The sequence below is a fragment of the Oreochromis niloticus genome, linkage group LG18 (assembly GCF_001858045.2).
Source record: "Oreochromis niloticus isolate F11D_XX linkage group LG18, O_niloticus_UMD_NMBU, whole genome shotgun sequence".
Taxonomy (NCBI): Eukaryota; Metazoa; Chordata; class Actinopteri; order Cichliformes; family Cichlidae; genus Oreochromis; species Oreochromis niloticus.
In genome coordinates, this window is record NC_031982.2 from 6,626,397 (window position 1) to 6,636,056 (window position 9,660).

Below are 9,660 nucleotides of genomic sequence, written 5' to 3' on the forward strand. Positions count from 1 at the left end.
ACTGGAAAAAATGGCCCTCCAAAAACAAGAAAAAAAAAACTTAATACAAGATATTTTTTGCTTGAAATAAGTGAAAAAAATCTGCCAATGGAACAAGTGAAAATTCTCTTGACAAGATTTCTTGAAATAAGACAGTTTAATAAGCCTTGCAAGATCTTGAAATTAGCCGGAAAAACTCATTCTTAGCTATATTTTACTAGTGTTGTGAAGTTTGTGTGTCTCATAATAAGTTTGTGACACTCAAAAGTAGCATTTCCCCCTCAAAAGTAGCTTCTTTTTTTAAACCTTCCAACATCACACTCTTTGTTTTAAGTGTATATAACTTATTTTGAGTTCTAAAATGTGACACTGTTCTAGATTTAAGTACAACACCTTACTTAAAATAAGATTAGAAACTGGCATTTTGAGACAAAATTTATGTAAGTTAGCATTTTTTACTAGTATTTTTGTAATAATTCTCCATTTCTAGTGCATTTACCTTTCTATACAGCAGTAATACTGTTCTAGATTTAAGACATTTACCTACTACTTATAAGACAAAAAAAACATGAAAACTATAGATTTGCAGAGCAGCAACTTTATTGGTAAAGCCCCATAAACAGAGAGGACTGCATTAAAGAAGTCATTTTGCAGTGACTTTTTGTTCTGCCCAATCTGGCCCTTAATACACTGCTAAAATCTGTGCATTGCACAGGCACAATTCAAAGCACAGACAAACACACTGCTAGGCATACTAAAACTGCTCAACCTGTAACATTTGTTATTAATACAAAATGTTTTTATCATTTAAATTAAAGGTCCTGGGCTATATTAACATGGACATTTGACAACATTCTTCAAACAATACCATTGTAAAATTATCATTAAGGATGCACGGAGCCTATCCGCTGAATACACTGTAGCCTAAACTCAACATTAAAAAAAAAAAAAAAACACCTTTAAAATCAACTAAAAGCTAGGCAGTCTCTGCACTGCACAAACCAAACATAAAATGTCGGCATGTTCGCCGATATTATCGTGCATCCTTAATTATAAAACTGGGCTAACCTGGCCAATTTCCAAACAAAAATCAATCGCAACCAACATGGACTGTAGTAGCCTTGGAAGGAGAGAAGAAGTGCTTTCCTATAGTCCACATCTTAACCACACTGGCTCTACTGGCCAATAAAAGCATTCCAGTCAGCCATGCTCTTCTTGTAAGATGATGTGAGATCTCGCTCATTGATTTTGTCCAAGAGAACCTCCGTCTGTATGACGGAAAGCAGAGTGGCTACACACTTTGGGTATGTAAGGTGTAGGGTATAATAGTAGGCCATAAGGTATAAAGCACCCTCCGTAACCTCGTCTTTTGGAAACGTAGTTATTGGCACATCTCCTACCGCTAGGATGCAGTTGGACGGACTCGCGATCAGGACTGGGCAGGAGAGAGGACGTTTCATCAAATAGGTATTAGGGTCTTCTTGGTCCTTTAACACAGACAAACTTTTGTAAGGATTATGCACTTTTGTTTCAAACACATAACTAAAGCTAAATTACAACAAAAGTTGAGGTTCTGAGAAAACACATCTGAAATTGCTACTTTTTAATTATTCTCGATGGAATTACTGTTCACATATGTCTAGCCTTCCTGAAAAACAGAAAACCAAGGCTACATTAAATTAGGTATCATTGAGGTGATAAAAATGTGCTACCACGTAATGCATACATGTTTGTATTTACTGGTCACAGAGATCAAACCTGTGAGAAACCTCATTCCAAAAATGTGTTTTAGGTGCCTTTGAAGGCTTAGAACATATAGTATGTGAATATAAAATACTTTGGCACTCATCAGAAGAAGCATTTTTTTAATACTGTTGTCCCAAAAAGAACAAAAACAAAAAACAACTGCTACATTTTACACAACTCACCTCAAGGACATGCACCAGAGCCTCACTCGCATCCCGTGCCCTCTTTGGAGGAGCAGAGGTGGATGGGAACAGTGATGGCAGCACACGCAGGATCTCAAGAGCCTGTTCAGCTGTACAGAAAAAAGAATCATCTCATTACCACACTTAAACAAAATCCTCAAGATAAAAAAACAAACAAAACAACAACAACAAATATTTGGCCAGTGATAACCGTCATGGATTGAAAAGGTGAACAACAAGACACTAGCACATGAAAGTTAAAGCTGCAATCCACAGTTTAAGCTTGTCACAGTAACCTAATAAATTGCTAAATTGTGTAGATAATTGTTGTATACTGTGTTTATAGTAGGCTAATATGACTTATGCTTAAATGCTAACTATGCCTACATTGATCTACATTGCATTAATGTTAGTCTGTAAAACTTAATGCTGAGGAGGGGAGGGAGGGGGAACAAAAAGGGATTTATCTTACATTTTATGTTGTGTAGGCTCACTGATTAGTGAGCCTACACAACAATCTTTCCCTAAACTGGCCTGTTGGTTTTTATTTTTAGCCTTTTGTAGCGGTGAGTCTGTTTTCCCTGCGCATAACTAGTAAAGGTGCGGCTTTCAGCTCCTTCAAGAAGGAGAGGGGGAGTGGGGGATTAGGCCTTTAAAATTTCAAAATTCTCCTCCTCCTGTCCTCAGTGGCATCACTTTATGGACCGCTGCTTTAACATGCTTAAAGATCCAAACTATACTCTGATGACTAATAACACCAAAACATCATTGCTTACCTTTATCCATTCCTATTGGGGGCTTCAGCGTCTTTTTCCATACACCAAAAAACTGCACCTTCTGGCAGAAATCTTGCCATCTTCCCTTCAGTTCATTGACGAAGTTGCCATTATCTTTATCCAAAATGCGATGAAGCTCCTCCATCACCTATAAAATATTCAGCATACCAATACAAACATGTCAATGCATCACTGAGGAGCAAGAAGTTGGTATGATAAACATTGTTTGGTTTGAATCACGTGGATTCAACAATGACTTACATGTCCAATGTCCTTGAAGCAAGGATATGCTTCTAGAACCTTTTTGTGTCTGTCCTCCTCGCGAATAGTATTTGAATCAATGAATGCTCTTCTGGCTGAAAATTCCAAATCCAGGAGCTGAGAGACATCCTGGTGGTTTGGGTTTTTTATATTAAACAAAGTTTGTAGGGTATTGTAGTGTTTGGCCAAGGTTGCTGGACAGTGGGTGTCTGGACTGTCGATATCTGCAGGCTTGTTTGCTGCAAGACACAAAATTACATAAATAATGTCTCTCACTTTAAAAAAAAAAATCTTATGTCATTAAAATGACAAATGTCAGAAATATAAAACATAAGTCCTTTTAATCTGTTTAAAAATAAAATTTGCATACATTACCCTTTAAAACCGACACTGTGACCTCATCCAGTCCTTCCATGCTGTTAGCCTACTTAGCACACTAGTTAGCTTTTTTGTCGTTAGCTTGCTTCGTCCAGTCACTGTTCGGCTGCAACGTTACACAATATAAACACACCAAAACATTTAGAACTTTCGAAAGGAGTGTAATATGTACACAGAAAATGAGCACTGTATAATACATTTTAACTTACTTCCAATGAAACACGGATGCAAAGAACTCTCGGACAGTAGTGGCAGGCACGCGTCTGCATGAACTTAAGATGTCCACCAGATCATTCACGACAGCCAGAAACGAAGTTCGTCTTCAATTTGCCTGACATTTCTTTGGCCCAAAAATCCTAAAAGGATGATTCATTGGTTTTTAAACCAAACAACTGTCTCTGTGCATTGCAAAATAACGTTAATTATTATAGGTTAAAAAAAATAATTTAGTTTATCCCCCACATTTACGACAATTTAGCAGGCGCGTGTAACCATGGTAACGAGTTATTTTACGGCACAAATGCAGCCCGCGCTACCGAATGAAACATACTAGCTTCCAACATGATTTGGCGTTGCTTTATATGCTACGTGTTTGTAGCATTGAGTCTGAGACAACGTTTGAGTCACATTAATACCACGCACAGCCGCAGCCCTGACTTTCGCGTGGTGTGTGGAATTGATGGCTGTCCGAGTGAGTACAGAGTGTATAACTCCTTCTACTACACACGCGCGTCACCTTCTCGGAGTGGAAGCGGATGAGGAGGAAGGATCAGCCCGCCACGGTTTACCTGGAGCAGGTGAAAGGACGGACCCAATCAACCAAACTAACGCCAGTTCTTCAGTAACTGACGAGGGCTCAAGCATCCCCACACTAACGGTAAGTTATTTTAACAAAAGCCGGAGAAACGAGCTGCAGAAGCTGTAACATAATGTTAGCATTTACTTTGGCTGATCCAAGTACGTCCATTAAATGTGTTGTTTTTGACAGATTCATGTTGTACTTTTATTTTAACAGTGATGAGTGTCGAACTAGTTGCTTCGCTAAATTAAGTAACTCACCTGAAACGTAAATGAGAGCTGCGACAGAAACGCAAAGCTGCAGTCTTGTCAGACAGTGTTTTTTTCAGTCATCCGTTCGCTCCGGTGAATGCATCCAAACTTTGCAGAAAGTCCTATTAGTTTTAAAGAAAAGTTGATATATTGTTGAAATATGTGTTGAAATCAGCTGGTAAAAGCCAGTCAGCTAACTGAACCTATGTAAATAGGTTTACATAGGTTGCTATCATGTTTACATATAATGTGTTCAAGGTCCACTTAGAGAATGACTATTAGGCAAAGCAAACCAAAATGAAATGATTTGTTCAGAGTTACTGTCCAAAAAAATTTAAACGCACAAAAAAATACTCATCTTCACATTAATAAAAGCATTAAAGTCAATATTAGTCAATATTTGGGGCGATCGTGGCTCAAGAGTTGGGAGTTCGCCTTGTAATCGGAAGGTTGCCGGTTCGAGCCCCAGCTTGGACAGTCTCGGTCGTTGTGTCCTTGGGCAAGACACTTCACCCGTTGCCTACTGGTGGTGGTCAGAGGGCCCGGTGGCGCCAGTGTCCGGCAGCCTCGCCTCTGTCAGTGCGCCCCAGGGTGGCTGTGGCTACAACGTAGCTTGCCATCACCAGTGTGTGAATGTGTGCGTGAATGGGTGAATGACTGGATATGTAAAGCGCTTTGGGGTCCTTAGGGACTAGTAAAGCGCTATATAAATACAGGCCATTTCATTTACCATTTATTACTTTTATTGTCAGTATTGCTTATTTTTTTTAAAGGTGAAACTACTAAATATAACATATTTCAAATTGTCAGCAACTTGTCCGACAGTAAATAACTGACATAAGTAATTACTTTCATACAAACCAATCAGTAAGTTATTTTGTATATTTTTAAATGAGTAATCAGTTATAAATAACTATTTACATTTCCGAAGTAACAGCAAGACTACTAACAACATTAACTGTTACTTTTATTTCTAAAACTGTCTTTTGTTTTTCTTTTCTTTACCTTTTCTTCTTAGTAACTCTGGAGGTTATGTTTTTGGTGGCATTTGTCTGACTGTTAGCAAAATAACTCAAAGTTATGGACAGATTTTAAATTTAAAGGAAATGTCACAAATGGGCCAATGAACAAGTAATTCAATTTTGGTTGTGATCAGGCATGATCGAGGAATTTAAGCTATACTGTACTGAACTCTCCATGTGCTTTGCTAGTCTTATTAATCTATTATCAAGTACTGCTTTGTTTGTCATTTTAGTTGTCATTTTAAAAGTTCAAATTAAAGACATCAGTCAGTAAAAATACATCTACCTTGTACCTTATGGGCATGAATCTAGCTAACTAATGAATGCAATATTGTTTGGTGATTGCTACCTATCAATGCAATTATTTATTTCTGTTTTAATAGATATGTTTTTGTTATTCTGTTTCAGAGTGGATTTCAAGAAGATGGAGAGGGTCACCTGAATCTTGACTTTTATAAACATGCAACTGCATTTCTTCTTCAAGCCAAGGAAACTCATCGACTGACACAGGTAATTTATGCCATTAATTTTCCATTGAATTGTATTTCATTGTTAGAGAACCTAAAAGCAATTTGCTTAACTTATGCTTAACAGTGCTCAAGCTATAACTTGGGCACTGTTCAGACCTGGCATCCTGAATGATCTGATCATAAATGGACAGCTTTAGGTATGTGAGTAAAACACCTGACATTAGAATGTGTCTCCATGTACTTCATGGGTGACCACTCAGATCTCACTCCCCCACTATATATGAAAATAGACATGTATGTTGCATCCAAAATCTGCCTATCACTATATTTCCTTAGCATGAGCTAAGAATAGAAACAACATAATACACACAACACAAATTTTCAATTTGCATTTCCACCTATGATCCGATTCCTCAAAATGCATTATAATTAAGTGAAAACAAGGTCTTAACGTTGCATAAGGCATTATTATTCTTTACAACAAAAAAATTGGGTGGTGGAGGTAACTTATTTTGCTCATTGCATCTCACTAACTTTATGTAACTGAAGGGTTCCATTTTCAAAAATTGTGTCTCTGTGAGTTTGCACGTTGACTGTGTTTTCATATGAATTTTGTAATTAAGGATTTTCCTTTGTTTTTTCCTCTTCCACAGAGAGCTGTTAACCACATCGTGAGTGGAATCCAGCAATATCAGGCCGTATTATTGGAGCACCTAAAACAAGAAATGAGTGACACGATTGAGAGACATTTTGGGGACCTGGATCAACTAAAGAGTGACACAATGGGGGTATTTGACCAGTTTGTTGACCCTTTCACTCAAATTGCTTCCACCCATTTGCAGGACAAGACCATCAAAGAACTGTTAAAACCAGTTGAACCAGAGATTATTGTCACAAAACTAACAGTCTGTTATTCGAAGCGTGGAGACTCCAGAGTTCTTGCCATTAAGGACCATTGTTTTCATTACATACCGTTGGTGAAAAGTTTGGAGCAGCTGCTATCACATCCAAGAATGCTTGCAATGATTGATGAGAGGCCAAAGCCATGCAAGGATGGCCAAGTTGTCACTGCAAGTGGTGAGAGGACAATTCATGGGGCACTCATATCTGTGTGTGGAGACACTCTAGCTCAGCATGAAGTGGCTGGATTTAAGGAAGGAGTGGGTTTTGCCTACAGTAAATGCAGGCACTGCGACTGCCACTTCGAAGACATGCAGGAAAAATGTAATGAAGATTTGTTTGTTAAAAGGACCATGGCCAGTCATAACAGGCAATGTAATGACATTGAGAAAGCAAGTACTGACTTTCTGAAAGACAATCTAAAAATAACGTATGGTATAAAGAGGAAAAGCAAGTTAACAGAATCTCCTCACGTTGATATAATCAATCAAACCCCACAAGACATCATGCATGTTATTCTTGAAGGCGTTGCCCCATATGAAATCAAATGTGTTTTAAAGAATCTTGTGCTTTCAGGGCAAATGAACTTAGATTCATTCAATAGTGCAATTCTGTGTTTCTCTTATTCTCCTGTTGATGTGAGGGATAAGCCTTGCCCCATATCTGTCAGTACGCTGTCATTAAATGACAATAAATTGAAACAGTCAGCTGGGCAGATGCTGGTTTTCTTAAAGATCCTTCCATTTCTTATGGACAAAATTGGAGAAAATCATTACACACAAATGCTACGTAACATGTTAGAGATCATAAAAATTCTGTTTTCACCTATTATTGCTGTCTCAACTCTCTCCAGACTGAAGCTTTTAATAGAGCTGCATTTAAAACATTTCAAACAACTGTTTCCAGATGAAAATATTATACCTAAACAGCATTATTTACTGCATCTTCCTTCTCAGATTAAGGCTCTTGGTCCTACAGTGAGGCATATGTGTATGCGCTTTGAGTCAAAACATTGTTTCTTCAAGCAGTGGGCTCTGAAAAGTAGTTTTAAGAATATTTGTAAATCTCTTGTGAAGCACAACCAGCTTTATGAATGTAGTCAGAACGTGCATGAGAAACATCCCTTTTTTTTTCAAGTGAAGTCGACATGGGTCCAGCCTCTGAGGTGAAAAATGTTCATTATGTAGAAGGCAAGATTAAAGACTTCATTGAGCAAGTTGAACATGTAGTTTCTGTACAGTGGATTATGCTACATGGAAATAAACATTCATGTGAAAAATCTTTGGTTATTTCTGATGTCATAAATGATGCTCCAGAGTTTGCACTTGTTAAAAACATCTATATTGTAAATGCATCTGTGCATTGTTTTGAATGCCAGCCTCTCTCTACAGTTGGGTGGAATGATCAATATTTAGCTTATGAGGTAGAAGTTCCCTGTCTAGCTCAGGCAAATATTTTTGTGGATGCAGGAAATCTTGTTGATTATACAGCATACCACTATGTAAACTTTAATAACAGCAAGTACATTCCAGTGAAGTATGATCTCACTGACATCATCAAACATCATTCTTGAGTCTTTTGTGAATATGTGGGCTGAAATAATGTTTTTAAACACTGGCAAAAAATTTATTGTTCTATTGACTTTTTATTTTACTTTTGGCACAATCTGTTCAGTGCAACACAACTGAGAGGGAAACAATTTCAGTGTTTTGCCTCTTTCAATGTCACATTGATATGGTTTGACTGGTATGTAAGAAAAATAAATACACTGTGCTTAAGATACTAAGACTCATAATAATGCAATGTTGGGCATGTTGTTAATCTGCAGTTCTCAATAAAGTAGATTGGATGTCCTGATTCAAGTTACGTCTATTTCTTGAAACAAGATGATACATCTTTTACAAATAACACAGCAGCTTAAAACGTTTATGAAATGCCAAAAAAGCTTGTTTCGTGTGATATATGACTCAAAACAATATGTTTTCAAGAGTTTTTCACTTAACAAGATATCCAAGACGCACTGTCTAAAAACAAGTTCCCATATCTCACTGAAACGTTACTCTTTAGCTGATTATGGCTTATTTTAAGTGTGATTAGATATTTTGACTTGAAATAAGACAAATATACTTGGTAAGATTTTGCGTTTTTGCAGTGCAGGGTGGTACACTGGAAAAACTCAAAATCTTACCAAGTATATTTGTCTTGTTTCTAGTCAAAATATTTAATCACAGCATTAACAAATGTCAATGAGATCTTAACAGTTGGGGATTTTGCTCACAGATGTATATGACAACTCAGGTTTGTGGCATTAAATTTGTATTGTAATTTTAAAAATGTAATACATAGGTCAAGGTCAAGGTCAAATTTATTCATATAGCACATTTCCAAACAGACGATGCTGCACAAAGTGCTTAACAATATAAAAATGTCATTAAAAAGAAACAATGTAAAACAATAATAACAATATAAAACAATGACAGGACAATAAAAGAATTAAAACAATAACTAAGACCAGTAGCGGTTTTTGATATGGGCAGTTGCCCAGGGCAGCATCGTGGTGGGGGCAGCATCACGGGCATCTCCAAAAAAGTTGCTCATACCCATGCTGCCCCGACATCATGCCAGCGCATTTTGGGGATTGCATAGGCATCGATTGGTGTTCGCATGGCCATTTGCTAGGAGTAAGGGTGCCCTCCATTTGCGAGGTGCGCCTGCTGCTTGCGGCACAGGGAGGAGAGGGCGGGCCGGCAGGGGATTCTCTGCGTGGCTGGAGCAGCATCTAATAACCAACCCACAAAATAAAACAAAATAAAAAAAAAAAACAACAAACACCAGACATTATGGTACAGACTTAATATTTGTACTGATGTTTTTTCGAAATTCTACGCAAAAAAGT

The 9,660-nt window shown here is 37.6% G+C and overlaps 2 protein-coding genes across 2 annotated transcripts; one reads left to right on the top strand and one right to left on the bottom strand.

Moving 5' to 3' along the window:
- Positions 1-557: 557 nt before the first annotated feature.
- On the bottom strand, positions 558-4,125 carry LOC109195722 (uncharacterized). Its single transcript, XM_019348442.2, has 7 exons — positions 4,111-4,125; positions 3,532-3,678; positions 3,320-3,428; positions 2,945-3,183; positions 2,684-2,831; positions 1,908-2,017; positions 558-1,466 (listed from the first exon to the last, which is right to left on the bottom strand). The coding sequence occupies exons 3-7, from the start codon at positions 3,357-3,359 to the stop codon at positions 1,155-1,157; spliced, it is 849 nt and encodes a 282-aa protein (XP_019203987.1). The 5' UTR covers positions 3,360-3,428; positions 3,532-3,678; positions 4,111-4,125; the 3' UTR covers positions 558-1,154.
- LOC109195721 (uncharacterized) lies at positions 3,785-8,899 on the top strand. The gene is made up of 3 exons (XM_019348441.2): positions 3,785-4,199; positions 5,803-5,904; positions 6,518-8,899. Exons 1-3 carry the CDS (start codon positions 4,002-4,004, stop codon positions 7,931-7,933), a joined length of 1,716 nt encoding a protein of 571 aa, XP_019203986.1. The 5' UTR covers positions 3,785-4,001; the 3' UTR covers positions 7,934-8,899.
- Positions 8,900-9,660: the final 761 nt, after the last annotated feature.

Excerpts from the sequence above, each read along its gene's own strand:
- LOC109195722 (XM_019348442.2), bottom strand. The coding sequence starts at position 3,359 with ATGGAAGGACTGGATGAGGTCACAGTGTCGGTTTTAAAGG. Across the intron at positions 2,832-2,944 it reads GCTTCAAGGACATTGGACAT|GTGATGGAGGAGCTTCATCG; the intron begins GTAAGTCATTGT and ends AATATTTTATAG. Across the intron at positions 1,467-1,907 it reads CTCTGGTGCATGTCCTTGAG|GACCAAGAAGACCCTAATAC; the intron begins GTGAGTTGTGTA and ends TCTGTGTTAAAG.
- LOC109195721 (XM_019348441.2), top strand. The coding sequence starts at position 4,002 with ATGGCTGTCCGAGTGAGTACAGAGTGTATAACTCCTTCTACTACACAC. Across the intron at positions 4,200-5,802 it reads CAAGCATCCCCACACTAACG|AGTGGATTTCAAGAAGATGG; the intron begins GTAAGTTATTTT and ends ATTCTGTTTCAG. Across the intron at positions 5,905-6,517 it reads AAACTCATCGACTGACACAG|AGAGCTGTTAACCACATCGT; the intron begins GTAATTTATGCC and ends CCTCTTCCACAG.